This window comes from Sardina pilchardus, chromosome 12, assembly GCF_963854185.1.
Source record: "Sardina pilchardus chromosome 12, fSarPil1.1, whole genome shotgun sequence".
In the NCBI taxonomy this organism is placed as follows: Eukaryota; Metazoa; Chordata; class Actinopteri; order Clupeiformes; family Clupeidae; genus Sardina; species Sardina pilchardus.
In genome coordinates, this window is record NC_085005.1 from 12,369,454 (window position 1) to 12,391,168 (window position 21,715).

The 21,715-nt window shown below is 43.7% G+C and overlaps 2 protein-coding genes across 2 annotated transcripts in view; both read right to left on the reverse strand.

Moving 5' to 3' along the window:
• Positions 1 to 40: 40 nt before the first annotated feature.
• sytl3 (synaptotagmin-like 3) lies at positions 41 to 12,743 on the reverse strand. Its single transcript, XM_062551601.1, has 16 exons — positions 12,491 to 12,743; positions 9,442 to 10,029; positions 8,860 to 9,075; positions 8,306 to 8,373; positions 7,661 to 7,712; positions 7,473 to 7,545; positions 7,289 to 7,373; positions 5,845 to 5,966; positions 5,613 to 5,741; positions 4,612 to 4,781; positions 4,262 to 4,364; positions 3,012 to 3,182; positions 2,697 to 2,799; positions 2,212 to 2,305; positions 1,538 to 1,749; positions 41 to 664 (listed from the first exon to the last, which is right to left on the reverse strand). The coding sequence occupies exons 2-16, from the start codon at positions 9,537 to 9,539 to the stop codon at positions 573 to 575; spliced, it is 1,788 nt and encodes a 595-aa protein (XP_062407585.1). The 5' UTR covers positions 9,540 to 10,029; positions 12,491 to 12,743; the 3' UTR covers positions 41 to 572.
• A 2,792-nt stretch (positions 12,744 to 15,535) lies between these two features.
• enpp1 (ectonucleotide pyrophosphatase/phosphodiesterase 1) overlaps positions 15,536 to 21,715 on the reverse strand; it is a 42,167-nt gene continuing 35,987 nt past the window's right edge. Inside the window, exons 21-25 of the mRNA XM_062550976.1 lie at positions 21,278 to 21,404; positions 20,532 to 20,606; positions 17,895 to 18,027; positions 17,384 to 17,528; positions 15,536 to 16,425 (exon numbers count right to left, since the gene is read on the reverse strand). Coding sequence (XP_062406960.1) covers positions 16,273 to 16,425; positions 17,384 to 17,528; positions 17,895 to 18,027; positions 20,532 to 20,606; positions 21,278 to 21,404 — 633 coding nt within the window. The 3' untranslated portion in view covers positions 15,536 to 16,272. The remainder of the gene's footprint in view (positions 16,426 to 17,383; positions 17,529 to 17,894; positions 18,028 to 20,531; positions 20,607 to 21,277; positions 21,405 to 21,715) is intronic.

The window sequence follows — 21,715 nt, forward strand, 5'->3', positions numbered from 1 at the left end:
CTTTGTGTCAATACTCAATTCTCAAGGGCCTTTGTTTAAAAAACAAATCTGTATTTATTTGTATATTTCATTGCTACATATAAAAACAAGTCCATAAGTTAAGAAATAAATAAGAATACATAACCAAATATGACCCTAAACAGGCTCATGCATGCTACAGGTGTCCACTATACATGTGCTGATAATGGAACAGTCATGTCTATTTAATTGTTCAATATATTCAATATATATACAGTATATATTTTCTACAGCAACCATTGACAATGTTCAATTGTGTAATCCTGGCATATACAAACATATGAAATCATCTTTGTTCAATTCATTTTCATATTCATAATTGTGTAGCTTTTTTAGCACAGTTTATTCATGATCCATATATAATGAGAATCTGTAAAAATGTTGATTCATAAATAATGTGCAGAATGTGTGTGTGCGCATGAGAGGGGGCCATTAGACAATACTTTGTGCACAAGTAACATTATGCTGAAGCACAGGGTGAAGATACACAGCACAGAGAGACGGAGAGAAACCTCTCGCTCTCTCATTTCTGGTTTCCGAGCTACTGTAGGTTGTCATGGTTTCCTGTTGTTTAGATTGGCGCGCAGTGGTAGGCTGACGCTGTGCCACACATTCGGTGTCTGTTGTAAAGGTTGCCACGACAACCCTTTAGCAGATGTTGAGAGAGAGAGAGAGAGAGGGAGAAATAAATGACAGGTTAATGACATCATTGTTTCTGGGGAGGACAAAACCAGGTCTGTCACAGACAGATCACTTTAGTCTCACAGATACTCTCACTCTCATTCTCACACACTCCTTTACCTTTTCATCCCTAACTTTTTCACCGCCACCTCTCTCTCCCTCCCTCTCTCTCCCCTAACTTTTTCATCGCCATCTCTCTCTCTCTATCCCTAACTTTTTCACCGCCACCTCTCTCTCTCTCTCTCTCCATACTCCCTCTTCCTCTTCTCCACCCGACCCTTCCTCTTTCTAAATAAGTCTGGTCTGTCTGTTCACACTGACCAGTGGTCCAGTGCACAATGGGTGCCTCTCAACATCTCTCCTCGATCCTCGATGCTCAGTCCTCCGCACTCGTTCCTCCACGCTCGTTCCCACTGATCTATAACTAACACTGGATAGACTATCTCATTGTTGCCACCCCATCATTCTTTATGTAGATCAGTGAGGACGAGGACCGAGGAAGGAAGGGAGGATGTATAAAAGACCAAATGAGTGGCACCCACTGATCTATAAAGAATACCTGGATAGACTATCTCAATGTTGCTGCCCCATCAACAATGAAGCCAATGGAACTGGTCCCAACATGGCGGTGTGGTGTTCCAATTCCATTGTTGCAGAACGGCAACATTCTTTTACTGCCTTTTACTGTCTATGCATTCTACTGGCAAGTGGTCCCATAATGGCCGCCACGCTGAGGCTTCAGATTTATGACGTAGATGCACTATCCAGGTATTCTTTATAGATCAGTGGTGGCACCCTATGAGAGCACCGTTACTCAAGCAACTGAAACGGTGCATACCTTCCCCGGCGTGTAGCGTGGCGGTGCCCAGTAGGCGGTGGGTGACGCTGAAGGGCGCGTGCTCCCAGAGGCCCAGCGCCAGCGAGGCGGCGTGCAGCTCGTGGGCCGTGACCCGGCTGAAGAGCAGCTGCTGCGCCCACTCCAGGCTCGGCCCGCGCTTGACCACCGGCGTCCTCTGCACCAGCTCACGCTGCCCGGGCAGGGCCAGACACCTACACACACACAGACACACACACACACACACAAACACACACACACACAGAGACACACACACAGACACAGACACAGACACAGACACAGACACAAACACAGACACACACACACACACAGACACGCACACAGACACAGACACACACAGACACAGACAGACACACACGCACGCACGCGCACACACACACACACACACACACAGACGCACACACACACACACACACACACACACACACACACATACACATACACGCACACACACACAGACACACACACACACACACACACACACACACACACACACACACATATTCACTGTTGTTAAGTCTGTTTGGTGATAAGGTGCAATATAATGGTAGAAGTGTTCACTATAGCAAGTAGATACTGTATGTGTGTGCACTTAATACTGTATGTGAGCACACATACACACCCACACATGCAAACAATCCAGGATTGTCACTCACCCCTTGATAAATAAGGACGAAGGTTTTGAACTGGACAGATTCTGAACACCAATGATGAGAACAGTGAGCTGGCCAACTTCAAAAGGGCCAATGCCTGCAAACAGACACAGGAAATGATATCATTTGTCAGGGCTCGCAAGCTAAATGTCACTGCTTTCAAAGAAAAGGCTGGTGTGAGGATATCTGATGCAATAGCCGGGTTTTTAACACTTGTGCTGTCTAAAGCAAGTACATCTCAATAGTCAAGACACACCACTGGTCTTTAATGATCTAAATAATTTAAAAGAATCTATCAAAGTACACTTTTGATAGCCTTTGATCTTCTGAGAGATTCACCACAGATGTTCACACTCTGTGTTGAGATATATATTTTGGGGGTGGGGTTGACCGTCAAAGTAGTGGTGGTCCCAGTGGTTTGATAGAGTAGTAGATGACTTTTGTGCTAGTTTCAGTGGTGTGTGTGTGTGTGTGTGTGTTTGCCTCACCAGTGCTGTTCATCTTGCAGATCTGGGTGAGAGATGAGAACTTGACTCTGAGGATCAGCTCCCCAATAACTTGTTCCGTATTGCCCCCTACTGGCCGCTCAGTCTAAAGACATGAAAAACCCCAGTTAGTCCAGAAACGTTTTCATCCCTAGAGAGCCTGAGATTTGCAACAAATAACATGAACTTGTTTTCTGAAAATGTGACGATTAAGCCCATTATTTAATTTATTTACTACTGCAGCTGTTTGACTCCCGAGTTCATTTCCTTGGCACTGTAGTTAATTTGGCTTTTGAAGCAGAGACTTGAATGCTGTACCTTGGGACAGAGAGGATACCACATGAGCCCTTGTGTACCAGGGTCTTCAAACCGCCACCTGTCCAGGGGAATGAGAACCTCTCCCAGGAAGACCTTGCGCCTGAGGGTCTCCGCATGCCACACTGAGGCCTGCAGCGTGCGCGAGGCCAGCAGCTCTCGAGCGATGGAACACTGTGGAGTGGACAGGAGAGGAGCACAGCGGCACGTCAGACCAAAGGGATGAAAAACAGCACATGCAGATCAAGCACCCACCCCTTCCCCCCACCCCTCCCGTCTCGACACAGCCCTTCAGGACTATTCGTGAATGATAGCCTAATGCTAATTAATCATGCAGTTCAATCAATCTCATAAACAAATATTACAACAAGCTCATATTTCTAATGAGCTTTGAGATGCATTTGACAAAGCATGTCCTCGTTATCAACAAACGAAATAATATGCTTAAACAAAGACAGAGTCCATCATAAATGGGATAATGGAAGCTAATCTATGGCTTCTCTGTTGAGAGTGACTGATTGCAACGAAATCAACTATGTGAACAGACAGTGTGAACGCTGAACACTAGTAAGGATATAACAGCAAAGATGAAGTATAATTGTCGACAAAGAAATGAAAAAGCAATGTCCTAATTGTTGCAGGATGTTGTTGTAGGCTAGCGGATGCCATATATTGCTGGTGGTTTGTGTTAACCTAATAGAGATAACATCACATAGGAAGTAGGCTATCTTGAAAAGCATGATTAGTGTGCCGCAGCTTAGAATGAAACCTGGAAACTCCCCAAAATTGAATTGAATCATGAATTGAAGTAATTTCAGGTTGTTATTAGTCTTGGTAATTTTTCATTCTTATGGGAAAATAACTAAATAACAATAAATAAAAATAATGGGGATTTCAAACTATCACACCTGTAAAACTCTCGCGGGGACGAAGAAGTCTGAAATACAGACGTTTTGCTCAACACACTTCTGTCCTCTTGCCTTCGACTGGGCACTGTGATATTCATTAGGCTACATTATGACTGCTATCCAAGAGCTAACTTGCAATGCATCTTGCCATACAGTAGCTTCAATTAACACCCGGATCTCCTTATTTGGGCAAAGATGGCAGCTTTGGGTCCTTTTTGTAGGCGAACTTCAGAGGTCTACAATTGTGACATACACTCCTCCTTGCCCCCTTGTCTTTCTCAGGCATCAGCTGTCCAATCCAACACAATCACGTCATCAAATCTGCGAGCTGGTCAGTACTCTCACCTGTAAGGTCTCCTGGAAGACGGGCTCTGTTGTGTTCTTTATGACCGCCGTCTTCATCTTAGTGCTCTGTGACTTGTCGGGCAGCAGGTAGACCTTGACATAGCTGAGAGAGGAGGGAGACACATGCACACATGAGCATATAAAGAGGAAGGAGATCATTCTTATCATCTTTATAGTCACTCATACAGTAGTAAACCTCTAGTGCAACCTTTTCTGTCTTTACGTCATTCATGATGCAGTTGTTAAATGCATTCCCAGAACTAGTCTACTTAGACATCAAGACGTCACAATCCCCCTAGTTCCCTTCAGTTCCAGAGAAATGTATTAAATACGATGTTATCTGTACTGACGGGTGGCACTTCCTCTTCTTGGCCTCCCCAGGTGTGAGGTTCCGGCAGGCTCCCACCACCACCTCTAGACAGGAGGAGCCGAAGCTGTAGGCCAGAGCCAACTCCAACTCCCCTGTCACGCTGGAGCTCTCTACCAGACCGCAGTCTGTACCGGTGCTACTGATGCTGCCCTGTCAACGACAACAACAACAACAACAACGAGGTCAATACACGTATATGGTAACTGCTTCAACACAGAAACACATTAAATCAGAAACGCAGACACGCACGCACGCACACACACACACAGGCACACGCACACAAACACACACACACACACACACACACACACACAAGCTATATTTAGTTAGCAGCCTGTTATCCAAGTGGCCCATATTCAACATAAAAAGCTCTTATGAACAAACTGAATTCGGATTTCACTCGTTCTCAGCCCAGCATCCAGGGCATAGCCACATTACACACACACACACACACACACACACACACACACATACACACACACACACACACACGCATACGCACATACACATTTTAATCTATCAATCAGAGTCAATGTAGAGCAACACAGATGTATTTTGCAAGGCACGGTCCATGTCAAACAGGATGATTTACTGATAAAGTCTCTTCCGCTGGTGCTACTCTCTGTTTGTGTGCTGTCCTTAACTTCAAGCCTTAGTGTGCGATGTGATGCCTTAAAACCACATTCCATCCCACCCATAGTGGATGCATAAATAACACTGAACGATTCATGCAAGCGGCACAACCACATGTGATGTGAGCATTATTACTGATTAGCATTTGAACATACTGTAGGTGGAGCCAAACATACTGTAGCTTGGCTTGCACACACACCCATTCTGCACCTACAGAAATACACACAAAAACGCATGCACAGCAACACTCACACAAATGCACACACTAGCATGCACGCACGCACGCACACACACACACACACACACACACACACGCACACACACACACACACACACACACACACATACCCTCTTCTCTCCAGAGTAGCCTGAACTCTGTGACGAATCCTCATCAGTACAGAGAGGTGAAGAAGATCTTCTCCTCTCTGGCTCCTTACTTCTACTAAAAAGGTTGGACAGGCTCACTCCTTTGGTTAGCTGCAGGGACAACAAACAAACAAACAAACAAATATTTTAGTACTAGCCTTGTAAGTGTATTATATGATTTATTATCACATGGCCTTCTGTGATTGGCTCTTACGCTGGCAGATTTATTGATGGCAGTATCTGATTGGCTCTTCCGGTCTGAGCTGTTTCTTCGGTCATATTCAACAGTAAGTAGGGCTGGCTCTGCCCTAACATCCTCTTGAGACTTGGAGATTTCTGCATTGAGGTGTAAGCATGTCATAATTAAGATAAACAAACTGTCAACCAACTAGCACTACACACCATTTTACTACTAACAGTATAGCCACAACTCAAGAATAGAATAGAATAATAGAATAGAATATATACTTTTTTGATCCCGTGAGGGAAATTCAGTTCTCTGCATTTAACCCAATTTAACTGAATTAGTGAACACACAGCACACAGTGAACACACAGTGAGGTGAATCACACAACCCAGAGCAGTGAGCTGCCTGCCCAACCAGCGGCGCTCGGGGAGCAGTGAGGGGTTAGGTGCCTTGCTCAAGGGCACTTCAGCCATGGTGGACTGGTCGGGGATCGAACCGGCAACCCTCCGGTTACAAGCCCGATGCGCTAACCAGTACACCACGGCTGCCCCTAAAGACACAGAGATACAGAGAACCAACAAGTGAATGTGTGTGGCTTGAGTTCAAGTTGAAACACAGGAAGGCCACATGTTGGTAACTCATTGGTAATATCTTGTGAAACTATCAATATGGATGTTGTGATACAATCTCAGGCTTCCTCTTTCAGTTCTGTTCACACACCCACATATTCTCTTGTCCATAATGCTTTACTTCCTGAGACTCGGCCCCGGGGTCTACATTTCAATGCATGTTTTTTATTTCTCTTATTATCTTGGTTTACAGTAATTGAACCTCTGTACATTCAAGCAATTGTTGAGAAAAGTGATGTCCTCATATGAGGTCTATTTCACCATAAAACGCAAATCAATTGCCATTGTGTAACAAAGTGGTACTCTGTTCATTTTGTAAGAACAGAACAGAGTTATGGGAAAAAAACTAAAAGTACCAACTGAGAGTGTGTGTGTGTGTGTGTGTGTGTGTGTGTGTGTGTGTGTGTGTGTGTGTGTGTCTGTCTGTCTGTCTGTCTGTCTGTCTGTCTGTCTGTGTGTCTGTGTGTGTGTGTGTGTGTGTGTGTGTGTGTGTGTGTGTGTGTGTGTGTGTGTGTGTGTGTGTGTGTGTGTGTGTTTGTGTGTTTGTGTGTTTGTGTTTGCATGTGTGTGACAGTGGGTAGCACTTTGGTCTATTCCATTTTTCACAAACATAATAAATACATGTCTATTACTGTGACTGGTTATGGTTAACCACTATACCTATAACAAGAAATTATACTTCTCTTTTTCCTCTTTTTTGTGCAGCAAAATATCATCAACTTAATTTCAGTCAAATAGTAACATTTGGTTGTTCACTTCAAATACACATGAGCTAGATAAAGAGAAACATGTTTCAGATAGTATAACTAAGTGTGAAAATTTTCGCTAATGTGGGTGCTTACTTTTGATGTGGGTGGTGAATGACATCATGAGATTTTCCATGGATTTCGTGAATGGTTTTGGGCTTCCTTTAGAGTTTGTCCAGTCCTGAAATAGTAACACAATAATAACAGTCATAAGTTGATGTGCTTTAGTCCTTTAGTGACTGAACTGCATTGATTGTTTGCATCAGACGTTTCATTTTACCGGTAATCTGCTGAACGGTGGTGAGGACACATTCTGCATCGGTGGAGGGGTTGGTGGAACAATTGAAATATTACTGAAACAAAGGCACAAGTGTCAGCATTAGTTGAATGTTATGGAGTGAAATCAAATCATAGAGATAGACATATTTCAAAGGAAATACTTGATTTTCTTCGTCAGTGTGTGAATACCTTAGCCTTTGGTAGGATCTAAGTAGTATTTCTCCGATGCTCTCACGTTCATCTGTGAAGGGCCAGACAAAGAAGCGAAAAGGAATGAGGGCTGTAGGTTCAAGCAAAAATGTCACACGGGTTGATCAAATATTCCTGCGCTATTCTTCTGGGATATGTCTCAGCAAAGCAGAGGAAATTATACATTATTCAGAACAATGTTTTCCCCTCATAAAACAACACCAAGCCATGACTGAGTTTAGTCTTATAGGTTCACATTCCAAGTAATGAGAAAGAGGTGAGGGCAAACATGGGCCTTCATCTACTGAAGACTGCAGTCTCATAGGGTGTTAAAGTCATCTGTTCCTTTGGATCCCTCTCAAACAGCTACAGAAATGACTTACTCTCACCTCTAGCTATAAATTACTATGAAGAAAAGCGTGCTGTAAATGGAAACCACAAGTCAAATGTGACTCAGCCCTACTTTACTGAACTTAACCCTTTCCTGTCTCTTTAGTGCGCGGTTGAGTCGGAGATTGTGGTGTTTCTTCGCAGCTGAGTGAGAAACAATACATGATGCTGGTGCAACGACTCAGCTGAATGGAAAAGGTCAGCGTACAGTAGCACGGACCCTGCCGACTACGCCAAACTAGCAAGCATGCGCACCTGCTTCCCTGGGAAATTTCCTCGCTCGCTCCTCCATGAACCAGTCACCAGATTTGATCTTCACTTGCCTGAAAGAAAGAAAAAGACATGGGTTTACTGGACATCTCCATTCGGCTGGCTCTGTTCTACAGATCACACCGTAAAGGGGCTGTGTGCCGCTGCCGAACCCTGTTGTTGCTAAAGAATGAGATTGTGATCAATCTAACTGAATCAGTCAATCTAATCATAACATGGAGGCTGCACTGGGTCCGCAACTGAAGTACACTGTTCGCACAGTTTAAGGACACTAGTCTACTCTATTAGTCTGTTTTAGAACACACACACCACTATCAGTGTAGCCAGTTCCATTGATACAGTAATAGTGGAAGCTATTTGTTGCAACAGAAGCTACGCGAATGCAACCCTTCAGTTACATGGCCGGTGTGGCCTCAATGTAAGAGTCTGTTTATCATTATAATCTAATGGTATGGTACAAGAATCCCGTGCTTAGCACCCTAATTGGTAGTTATCGGTAGTTTCTAAGCCAAACTGAAGTGAGCAGCCCCTGGTCATACCTGTGGGCATGACAGACAGTACACTTCCAATCGTGGGGGCTCCTGCACACCCGGCACTTGCTGCAGATGCGGTGGCTGCAGCCTCGACACACGGCACCGCAATTCCAGAGCTTTCCGAGGGGCCGCTGGCAGCGTGCGCACGTCCGCTCGCTGTACTGCCGGGAGAAACTCTTGGCCCCACGCCGCCGCAACTCCTGGAGCTCCAGCTTCAGTCGCCTGACGAGAAGGGAAACGCAAGTTCAGTCAACACATCTCAGTCAATTACACTAAGAGTACTGAGATTTGCAAACTAATAGAAGAACACATATCTTTTAGGACATGTAAAGATTAGTAAAACAGAAAACAGAAGATATACTGATACATACTTGAATAATACTTACAGTTACAGACTACCTGTACAGTCATTTCTAGAGGCACAACTTCAATAACTCCAATTAACCAATTAAGCTTTAACACATTAGCATGAGTTATAATTAGACCTGGTAAACTAAATATTTTTGTTATTTTTATGGTTCTGACAAGCACAAAGCTTATTGTCCCTCCACAAATATGTGGACAGGAATCATTTCAAGTATGACATACCTTATTCTATCCTCATCCAGACAGCGCAGGACTTTATCTCGCTGGAGAACTTCCAGAACTTTCTCTCTCTCCACAGCTTGGAGTAGACTGAGATCCATGATGCTGGAACACTTTGGGGATTTTCACTTTTTATTCGAAGTTAAGTCTCTAGAACATATCCACAAATCCAAATACGTACACCACTGAGATGGGCTGTCTTTCTTTTCGTAGTCCTTTCCAAAGGGTCTTTGTATCAAAAGCTTTCTCACGAAAACTGAGAGCTCCAAGATAAGATGTCCGACTGTTCTCTAGAAAAGATTCGATCAAAAGACGAGTTGCGTCTTACGTGTGCAGTTTTATCAGAACAGTGTCGTCGAACGTGACCTCCTGGTGATGTGAGGAGCACGTCACGGATGACAAAAAAAGGTCCTGAATGTCTTGATCACAGTGTTCTGACCCATCGGACCATGTGGAGCCCTAACCAATGAACCGTGCCTCAGCAGAATCACTGAATAATCCTCTTGTCTTGCTGTCTGTTAAGGTAGAGCTGTATGCCTCTCTTCTCCCAATGAGCTGGCAATCCAAAGAGATGTGTTTGCCTTAAAGATCCTAAAAACAAAGAACAAAGACTTGTACATTCTGTCTCCAAATGGCTGTCATCAGTCTGCAGAGAATTGCTTTGTGCACAGGAGGTCGGAGAGGGGAGGATCAATAAAAGAAATCCTTTGATACAATAAATCCGACATCTTATTCACTCAAACCGCTGCCTTCACTACAAAGAAACCACAGCCTGTGGGGCACAGTGCATCAGCACACACAGATTCACAGAGTCATACACACACACACACACACACACAGAGTCAACCCCACATGAACATCCAAACAAACACACACACACACACACACACACACACACACACACACACACACACACAGTAAATGCCAAGCCCTAAATTATTGATGCCTTTGCCTTTTCCAGTGCTTTTTTCTATCCTGTTCCTCTAACTGGAAGACTGAGCGATGGGGACACTCATATCAGTCGTAATTCAGTTGCTCCTTGCACTGGGAGATAAAGGACCAGTGGCATTATCCTGCCAAGCCAGGAGCAAAAAGCAACCCGTAAAAGCCTTATTAGTGCCAAATTCAATCAGTCCATCTATAGTGACTGCGCATCTATTGACCATGGCTTAAGGACACTGCATATGCATTGTTGTTGTGTGACTGTGATGTGTCATGTCATGAATCTTCACAGGACCAGAGAGTGTTATCTCAGCAATTCTGCTTCAGGCAGACGTCCCAGAGGGATTGGGGTGAAGAATGGAGTTAAAAGCTCTAGAGGAAAAGAGGACGGCCGAACAGAGATGATTTGCCTTCGTGTCCCCAAATAATGAGGAGTTACTCACCCTAATGGGTTCGCACAGCTACCCTGACAGAGTTAGTTGCATGTCAGTGTTCTTCAGGCTTTGTCAGCCAGTCTGTCTGTCTGTCAGTCTAAGTGATCTTGCTGGGAAACTGCGTTCAGAAATGGCAGCAGGTTGCATGCTATTTAGAATAAAACCTACTGTAAAACATTTGATGCTAGGGCTTTGGTCAAAGAAAGACACACTGAAAATGTGTGTCAGTTGGCACATGGTTGACTGAAGATGTTCATGTCTGAGTAAAGACTTCCTTGTGTGCCCCAAGAGTCTGAAGTATGCCTGTGTGAAATTTTCATGAGTCTTTTTCGAGCATTGTTGTGCGTAGGCAAAATCTCCACGGGACCACTCAGGAAAGGAATTGCTATAATAGAGGCACATTGAAGTCAATTAAGCTGCATTAATTGCTGTGTCATGACTGCTTCATAATGCTGTACCTATTGTGTATGCATCTTTTGTCTGAGTCATGTTTGCTAAAGGTACTGCACCGTACAGTAACCACATATACCCAAACATCCCTCGCTTTCTCTCCCTCTCTATCCCTTTCTCTCTCTCTCTCTCTCTCTCTCTCTCTCTCTCTCAAACACACACACATGCCCACAGACACACATACAGTACATACACACAGACACAGTGTTGCATTTACAATGAACCACTATGTGCAGTGCAAAGAAGATGGTAGATGCAAGGTTTGCAAAACCCCAAAGTTGCATGCACCCGGTTATGCAAAATGTAAAGCCTTTTTTTTAAACTTGATAGACACATAGAAGACATATACCTTAGAATTAACTTCACTATAGCAACCTTATGCATAGATTTATTGACTTTCTGATATGTTTGAGTTTGGAAATCAGTACTTCTTAAATCTAACGTGGTGTGAAATAAAATATAGTCTAAACGCCAGGGAAAGCACTAAAGTGGCAACCTGCATCGTGGTCTGTTGTTAGAATAATTGGACATTATCATCAAAATATCAATGGTGATAACTGGTACTTGGGCGTTAGATTTACTCATCACTAAATCTAAATACCAGCTGTTTACAGTGTGCCTTTATAGGTGATTTCACAATCTGTGTCTGTACTAGAAAGTGGTTATTTTATTGCATGTTTATTTATGTAAGTCCATTGGTAGTGTTCAAGTTATTACTAAAGGTGACATTGTAGTATAGAACTTAATGACCCTGTCCTCACAGTAGTTAATGACTGTGACCGTCACAATGTAAAAGTCCAGTTAATAAGTAGCCTAAACAGCATGTGTAGTAAGTGCTGCGATATTGAAAAATGTGAACTTGACTCGCAGCCTATTAGACTAAAGTGCATTCAACTGATCTGTAACAGGTCTTGACAAAACAGAGCAAAGTATTTGTGTTCTGTTAATATGCCAACGGCACTGGCGTCAGCTATTAAAAACTAGTAGGCCTACGAGATACAGTATGTCTGAAAACATGAAACAATGCCACCATATCGCCTCCTAAAACAATAATATAAAAACTGTGTTAATCTAAACAACAAAGGAAAACGTTTGCATAAGGCTACAAACAAAAGCTGTAGGGCTGCTGCACAAAAAGAAAGCCAGGCACAGCCACCGCCACACCAAAGCATTTATGGGAACCGAAAACCCTCAGAAGTGACATCCGACATGCGCCAGAGACTTACCTCAGTGTCTGACGTGAGGCCTCTCGACTAGGACGGCTGGTCTGGTTACAGCTGAGACGAGCGTGAGCGTTTATATAGGGGGCTCTGAGAGAGGAAGTACATGTCACCATTGGTTTCCTGTCACGCAGATTTGCTAAAATTGCCAAGAGGGTCTGCGCGAGCATTTGTGGCGGATGACTCTTTTTTACCTGAAGTCACAGTTTCCCAAACTGTTTCGGACAATGTGTGGTCATACAGAGAAACAGTTGGTGGTGGTGACATGAGTCTTTTTTACCACTACCACTACCCACGGCACGCACACACACAGAGAGAGAGAGAGAGAGAGAGAGAGAGAGAGAGCAGTGGTCATACTGAGATATGAGTGAGGGATGACATGGTGCACCTTTGGCAGATATTATCTTACCCATTTCTGAAGCCATGCACTCATCCCTCTACACGGCGAGCATATGCACTGCTTACAGTCACTGTGATGGGGAAACCCAGGCTAAAATGAGCTAGAATGACTGGGCTTTGCCACAGTAGGAGGGTAACCAGATTGCACATAATAAACTGTGTAAAATCTTACAGGAAGAACTGATCTTATCTCTCACAACTGTCACTCACTCACACACACACACACACACACACACACACACACACACACACACACACACACACACACACACACACACACACACACACACATACTGTATGCATGCACACACACACACACACACACACACACACACACACACACACAAACACACACACACACACACACACACACACACACACACACACACACACACACACACACACACACACACACACACACACACACACACACACACACACACACACACAGCAATCACATATGAAAATGTATGCACACATACTCGCCTCGCACATACAGGGAGACAGGTAATGCTGACACGTCGTTGGGGAACACCGCAGACATTTAATTAGAGGTGACCACATTCTCATGAAGAGTTTCATCGGGTCATCCTACCACAGACAACTTCCAGTAAAGGCTCAGAAGGCGGTCTATATTCAAATGCTCCCCCCAACCCCAAACCACCCCCCCCACCCCGCCCCCAGACACAAAAACTCGCACGATCATTTCAGAAAGTTGCATAACTGAGCTGGTGGGTTTTAACCCTGCGGAGTCTGCAGTGGGCTAATGCGTGCAAAAATACACTGCGTGCACAGCCTTGTCTGAAGCTGTGGTATTCCCACATTCAGGGCCATTGAAATCAATCGGGTTTAAACGGAAGAGGGGTACAGGCTATGATATTATTGCAAACTTTAAGCCTACACAGCACTGTACATCCATAGACAGTTTAATGTCTGCTTCTAGTATTTATGTATTGCATTGGTATAAACTTAAATGAATGAACAGCCTATTACTAAGGGTGACATTTGACAAGATCACATGCAACAATGAGCCTGTTTTTACATTTAATGACAAATGCAGTTTATGTGAGTCATATAGTGAGTGTCCCTTCAAAAAATAAAAACAGGAAAGGGGGGGGGGGGGGGGGCAGTTGAGTTGTGGGCTCACCTGGGACAAATTTAATATGTAGTCAAACATATCCCTTTCAAACAAGTGATGAGAAGCCTACAGTACAACTGAGTTCAACCTAACCAAGAATAGTAAAGTCACATTCATGTTCATTCTCCATAAAAACACAGCTGGACACGACATCAAAAGGGTCTACTACTGACACACGCACACGTGCACGCGCGCACGCGCGCACACACACACACACACACACATTCACGAAAACCGAAAGCATTATGCGACATTCGACTTGTGCCAGAGACTTACCTAAGCGACTCTGTTGACCTAGTAACTTGGTGAAGGCCACTAGCGTCCTCGAATTAAACAGACAGGGCATGAGAAAGGAAATGCGTCTTATGTGGCTTCCTTTCTAGTACTGTTATCGACCGAGTTGGTGAGCAGACAGGGGCTTGGGGACTAACACCGTTTTCCATTCAAGCAGAACAGCAGGTGTCTGCGTGAAATATACAAGCTTTTCTAACTCATTCTCCACACCTCGTCCTTCCTAATCGCCTCCGGCCAAACGAAATTACAGACAGGACAAACATGCTATCCCGCGGCGGAATACAAAGACCTGTTGCGTAAACCAGACAAGAAGGGCATGTCAGGTGTGATGAGTCTATGATAAAGAAAATGCCAAACTACAGATTTGTGGGCTCTAATTGAGTTATTGTACATTCAGAAGGGAAAATGACTGACTCACATAGGCTTACGCTGGATGTGTAGACTTCTTCGCATTGCCAATAATGTGATGGGGGTTTTGACTTGACTGGTAGACTGGTCTGTCTGCTCTGTAGAGCTTTGTGACATGAAAATAGTTCTGCTCCCTAAAGTCTAAATTATCTTTGTAGAAAATACAGAACACAAATGAAGTGAAGAGTGTAGAGTTAAGTTACTTAAGTCAATGAAATAAATATAATTATAGCACCTAGTAAGTTGTCTTCATATTGCTAAGACAGAATGGCATTTCACCCATGCAGTTAAGTACAGAATGGCACACTAGGCCTAACACATGGAATGACAATGGCCGGGTTTCCCAAAATTGTTAAAAAGCTCTTAAGTGCTAAGAACTTCTTAGGAGCGTTGTAAGAATGTTCTAAGAACGCTCCTAAGAAGTTCTTAGGACTTAAGAGCTTCTTAACGATTTTGGGAAACCCGGCCAATGACTGCATTGCTAGAAAAGTGGCCTAACTCAGCCCTCATCTTCACACACTGAGAAGTGTTCCATGTGGCATATTTATCAGTAATGGATCATGTTTCTGTGATATAATTGACTCATTCTCAATCCAGCTTACAATGCTGGCAATTATTCACTCCTGCTACTAAATGGCTTGACACTAAACTATGCACGTTATATAAAAAGGCTTGATGATAAAGCCATTTGATTGAGAGCAAATTTGTCCTAGAATGAACTCCACTGAACATGGTGGTCATGGAATACATTGAATAAATGATTGCCACACACAAACAGTACAAACAGTACAAACATCCCAAAAGAACATGTGTGGAGGTGGTAGCCATTAGCAAATAGTTTACTTAAAATTCTTGACAAAAGTTCACAATTACATGAAAATAAAAAATATAAAAACACAAAAATAAACAAAATAGACCTCTCCGGCGACCATTCAACAAACAAACCATAAATATACACAACAAAAACAAACAGACAAAACAAACAAATACTTTGAAATGTCAAGGCCTTCTCACAACACTGGGCAAAACGGCAGCCCAAGAAAGGCGTGTGCCTCTGCTGCCCTCCTGCTGTTGTCTTGTTCTTTATTCGTTTTATAATTTTTTTTAAAGATCGCTGCATTCCAATTGTGGCTATCCACAGCACCCGACTGGCCTCAAACACAAATTACTGACATAAGGTTGAAAATGCTGCCAAGATTCCTTACTAAAAAAAATGTCTGTCAAAAATTCTGCCCAAAAGTGGCTGTGGTTCCTTCGAGTGATGCTGCTATTAAAATCGCTCACTGTTATACAAATAGAAACAGAGCTGCACTCAGTGTGAGTTCGCTTGAGCCCTTCTTTCACCCCATCAATATCTTGTCACCATTCACTCACTATAGGACACGAGGCAGTGTGGACTAGTCTTTGGCTGCACTTTCAGGTCAACCTCCATTTTGGTTTACCACGGTTTTCTGGTGATATGTCAAATGTACAGCAAAGCCTTTTTTTAAAAATAAAAAAATATCCCAACTATAAAAAGATGACTGTCTCTGTCCACAGGGGTTGGTTTCTAGAATGTCTTTATGGAAGTCTTGATCTGCAAGGTCTTGTCTATTTCCAGCTGGTCATGGTAAAAGCTCAGCCCAGTCAGGAGTTCCACGTCTCGGACTCGTGCCACATGGAGTTTGGCCCACTCTTCCACCCATTGGGAGTCGTTTTCGCTCTGTGTGGGAAAGAAGAGGAAACCAAAGGACAGATGAGAAATTAGCCATTCATCCCACAATGTGTCACTCTGTGGCAGAAGAGAGAGAGAAAAAAAAATGGTTTGTTTGATGACACCGTTGCCACGGACTCTACTGTTTACATTCTTGAGAATCAATCACTCTTCCAAAGCCAGTGTCTCACCTATCTTTGTGACTTTTGAAGGGTGACTAGTTTTACGCCAATTCAACATGAATCGAATTGGAGCAGTCAGGAAATTAATATTAAGTGACACATACACGGAAGAGGACAATAATAAGTGACGGACGTGTATATGTGACGTTCTAGTAAGTGTGTATAAGCCTTAACGATATAAACATCTATTGATGCTGCAACTGTGCACTGCAAGGACATATTAGAGACTGCTTTGAGAATTAGAATGCTTTTTTATGGCATTTACTTCAAAGATTTCTTACAGGAGAGCAACTTTTCACTTTTCTGATCGCTCCTATAACCCATCAACCTAGGCTGCTGGGCCTTAGAGCACTAGTTGATATGTGTGGAGGTGCTGCATGATTTTATTTACATTCCTTCATTTAGCAGACACTTTTATCCAAAGCAACTTATTACGTTATTAGCCTGTCTTGATCACAGTTGTCTTGATCACAGTTGACTTGCCCACAGCGAAGAGGCAAACTGGAAGAGCTGTCTCTGTGTGTTGTACATGTCTTGATGTTTAAATGCAGGAGGTTTAGGAATTCATGTTTGCAGTAGGCTACTATTGGGTTCAGCGAGAGCCATTGTCCTTGGAGGAACTCTGGGTTAAGTGCTCTGCTCAAGGTCACAACAGTGGAATCCGGGAATTGAACCCACAACATTTCAGGCTACTGCATGCTAACCCAGCTCCTTAGTCACTAGGCTACCACTGCCTCACTACGCTACTACTGCCCCCAAGATGACTGGAAGTGATCTGCTCTCACCGAGCACATCTCCTGCCGGTCGGGCCTGTGAGGTAGGATGAAAGCCATTGCGTCCAGGGGCCCTTCGCACTCGTAGGGGGAGAAGGAGTCGTTCTTACAGCCCGTCAGGATCACGAAGAAATGAGTGGGTAACGGAGCAGCGTTCCTAAAGACAGAGGGTGGGATGGAGCAGATTTTAATCCAAAGAGCTTTACACACACAGACACTGCATGCATACAAAGACACTACAACAGACTGTCCCCCTTCAACAGTTCCAGAGACCAACAGCTACCAATCAATCAGTTAATTAATAAACAAGCTACCGATGAATACGTTATGAGGCATGACTGATATTTTAAGCAGTTAATATGCGGCATGTCTGATATTACTTGGGAGACCAAAGGGGAGATGTGTTGTCTTATACAGTATGTGTTATTCATTTGTAGGGATTAAACAAACTGGCCAATTTTTCACCTAAAACATGCTTAGCATAACAAAGAGGTACAGCAGGACCTATTCATGGAAATCTTACAGTGCTTGCTTTGTCTGATCATCATAGAGGCCGTCGTAGTTTACATCAAAGATCGGGCCACTGATGATGTTGACTCCATTCATCTGTTTTGAGTATTTCATCACCACTGTCTTGTGGAACTGCTCCCAAACATCTACCAAAACAAAGTCAAAACATTTGCATGAGCACCATGGCAACATGAGCACTATAGCAACATTGCAAACCACTACCCTTCCCTTAGCACAAAGACAATTAATCTGAACAAAATGACAAGACAATGTCATTCAAAACCTTCAGTGTCTAAGAATGAACAAAAAAGTATCTGGTGTATTACTATTAAATGGTTATGCATAAGAAGCAAAAGATGAACATGTTTAATTCCTAATGCTGTACTGTCTTCGTTCACCACTGGAGGGCAGACTCAATCTGGTTTATGGAGCTTTGGTCTGGTTGAGGAATGAACTTCACTTCCTGTCACACTTTGTGACTAATGAATACCATCAGTGATCCATCAATAAACGAACAAAACTTAAGATAGTATTTGAAAGGAAAGTAGATTTAACATCTCTACCTAGTTCAAGTTTATAGTTATGTACCCTTAAATAAGGATTTATCAGTAATGAAATGTCTTATACTCTAGAGCCTGCTCAACTTTAAAGTTCACCTCGTATCATCCAGGGAATGTGGATGAAATAACATTAGACTGATGGAATTACAGAGGTCTATGTGACAGAACAAGACGTGACACTGCTTAAATGTTGGTTTGGAAAAAAGAAAGGGGAAAAAGAAAGGAAGCTAAACACTTTCTTCTGCAACACTTTCCTTTGAGTAAACAGACATTGCAAAACCCCAAATTCACCAAAAACAATTCTCACACCCAGGCGCCCATTATAAACACAACCTCCCCCCGTTACTGAGTCTAAGATTAAGATCTCAATTGTGTGGTGACTGGGACAAGTTTATATGAGTATCGTAAGTACTATATTTATACTGTACACAATAGCCTAACTTTATGCTGCAAAATTGGTGCTTATTTCGGCACCATTTATACCAGAAAAAGCAACGTCCCTTCAACGTGCCAAGTTACGGCGGCACAAGGAGCTAGGCACGCGGCAGGGAGCTCGGGGCGAGCGGGATTCGGGAGAGCCTAACGCAGGAATGTTTATACAGCTGCCCCCTCTTTTCTCCCTTGTGTGAAACCAGCGACAACGAGCAACAGCGAGGGAAAGCCTGGGCCCTGCAGCAGGAGGACTCAAAAGCTGTGTGTGTGTGTGTGTGTGTGTGTGTGTGTGTGTGTGTGAGGTTTGACATCCTGTCAAAAGACAACATATTAGCATGTTGGGGGGTCAGGAACCGATGCTAATGTAAAAACATCCTACTGTAAAAACAAAATAATAAAAAAAAAAGGCAACTAAACTCCAGAGCAAACAGTGCGTGGGCTGTGGGCTTTGCATTGTTTTGGTTGCGAACTGGCTTGCCAAGTATGGTGGGTCGTTTGAGGATACACAGAGGACTACAGGGAAAGCAGAACACTCTAGAAGAAAAGGTTGAATGAGATGGAATGAGAAGGGAAAACAAGAGGAAGAATAGATAGGAACGGTAGAGAGACGGCAGGCCCGTGCCGGTGGCCACAAATCAACACCGCGGCACGTTCCACACTGTCACGTTGACAGTTAGGTGACAGCCAACTGAGGAAGTGTGTGTGCTCGAAATTATAGATCTTAAATGAGTTGGACAGGGCTCAAGTTGTTCTCCTGGGAAGCGTTATAGCATGCATGTTCCAGCTGTCGCCTACAAGCATGCAGAGTAAGTAGCGGTGTGGTTTGGGAGCGTGGCCTTGGAGTTGGCTGGGGATTCCAAAACAGCGGTCAGTAGGTTAATGAAATACAAGCCTCTGAATCAACTGGACAGTTATCCAGTAGTTTAGTGGGCTTTTATCTGTCATCACATGTTAGGTCATGTCGTATAACAGAAAAAAAAATTCTAGTGAATACAGCAAACATCAGGGTGTTGTAAAGCCTGGAACATCCTAACTTGAGAAATGTTTTATAGTGTTATGCAATTTGTTACTGCATTGAGAGCATTTATGGGGCTTTTCCATTGCATGGTATCAGCTCAACTCGACACTTATTTTGGTTTTCCATTAGCAGAAACTGGTAGGCTGCCTGATACCTAGTACCACCTTTTGGTATCACCGCCGCTGAGGTTTCAGTCGGTACCAAAAGGTGACATTAATGACATTACAGTTGTTTTCTTCAGCATTGCTATGGCAATCGGCTAGCTTATGGGGGCACTTTGTTGCGGTGAAAAACGAACACCCGGTACCAAACGAGTAGAGTAGAGTCGAGTCATGCAGTGGAAAGGCCTCATAACATATCATTTGTGACTGAGGGTCATGTGACTACAGTATGAAGAGAGACTGTGTCTGGCCTTTCAACTTTGAACTCATCACTTATGACCAGTGACCATTATAGCAACCATCTCATCTATTTCTTGTTCAAACTTGTACACTGTGTGATTATGACGTGTCTGTAATCTCTACAATATGATTCCACTGACTTCTTATGGAACGCCATCATGTTGTGTTTTATTCACAGGGCTTCACTGTTGAATTCACAGGGCTTCACCTACACACTGTAGGTGAGTCTGGTGTCTTACCCAAGAACGTGGGGAACATAGGGGCCATGTTGCTGGTGAGAAGCGAGTCCCACTCTTTGTCTTTTGAACTGAGATCTGTGAAGAAACAGAGGAAACAAAGGGCCGGTTTAATTGTGAGATGGATTCTATGGTCTTTTCAGATCTGCTGACCACCTACCGAGAAAATGACCGAGCACTAGCCCAGACCTTCTCAGGTCTTGGTCCAAGGACAATAATCAACCTCTTTTCTATGGGCTGCACGCAGAGAATAGAGATGTTGAGGAACTGGCCATGTTGCAAAGCCAACAACATACTGTATGTTGAAAAGTCCACACCCTGCAAATTGATTGCAAAACTGCTGAATTGCACAGCCCTCATTTTGTGCAATATAAAAGATTTAATCTGAACTCCAAATCTTCCCATATAGAAAAAATCAGATTAGCCAGTTACTTGAACTCTGGCCAAACAAAATCATGCATGCTCATAGACTATTGTGGGTATACTGCTTTCTATTGAACTAGCACAGACAATACCAGGGACTTACTGTACAATACAAACAATAAACAGGTGTGCTTGTGTGTGGAATAACGTGACAGAGATGAGCTGGTGTCTGTTGCGTGATGGTGCTGTGAGAGCTTCCTGTGTTTACAGTATGTGTGTGTGTGTGTGTGTGTGTGTGTGTGTGTGTGTGTGTGTGTGTGTGTGTGTGTGTGTGTGTGTGGGTGTGGTGGGAGAAGAAAGGCCCGTGCGGGGAGCGGGGAGCATACTCGGTGGGTGCAGGAGGCCAAAGGTGACGTTGTCGTTGTTTCTGTAGTAGCCGCAGCTCTGGCTCATGCTGGGGGACACTCGCACGTCAGCACGCACGCAGTCTTGGCTCGCATCTCCAAACGTGTCCTGGGGAAGCGGGCGAGGAGAGGGGTGTGAGACTGACCAGACGTGCAAGCACATACATGTGTGTGTGTGTACATGTGTGTGTGTGTGTGTGTGTGTGTGTGTGTGTGTGTGTGTATGTGTGTGCACGCGCGCAAAAGGAGATACACATGTGTTTGTCTATGAAGTTTAGAAGAACAAAGAGGAAGGTATGCAAATGTATAAACAAATTCACACACACATGTGCACACACACACTCACATCATGTAAGATACGCGAAAATCCAAACACACAGTTAGCTTTCAGGAGAGCCAGGCGAACTATTGGGCTGGACT

What these genes read in the sequence shown, in the direction of transcription:
- sytl3 (XM_062551601.1), bottom strand. Translation starts at nt 9,539, where the DNA reads ATGGATCTCAGTCTACTCCAAGCTGTGGAGAGAGAGAAAGTTCTGGAA. An exon ending in ATTCACCACCCACATCAAAA is followed by an intron (nt 5,967 to 7,288) that starts GTAAGCACCCAC and finishes ACCTCAATGCAG; the next exon opens with AAATCTCCAAGTCTCAAGAG. An exon ending in TCTTCCAGGAGACCTTACAG is followed by an intron (nt 3,183 to 4,261) that starts GTGAGAGTACTG and finishes TCCACTCCACAG; the next exon opens with TGTTCCATCGCTCGAGAGCT.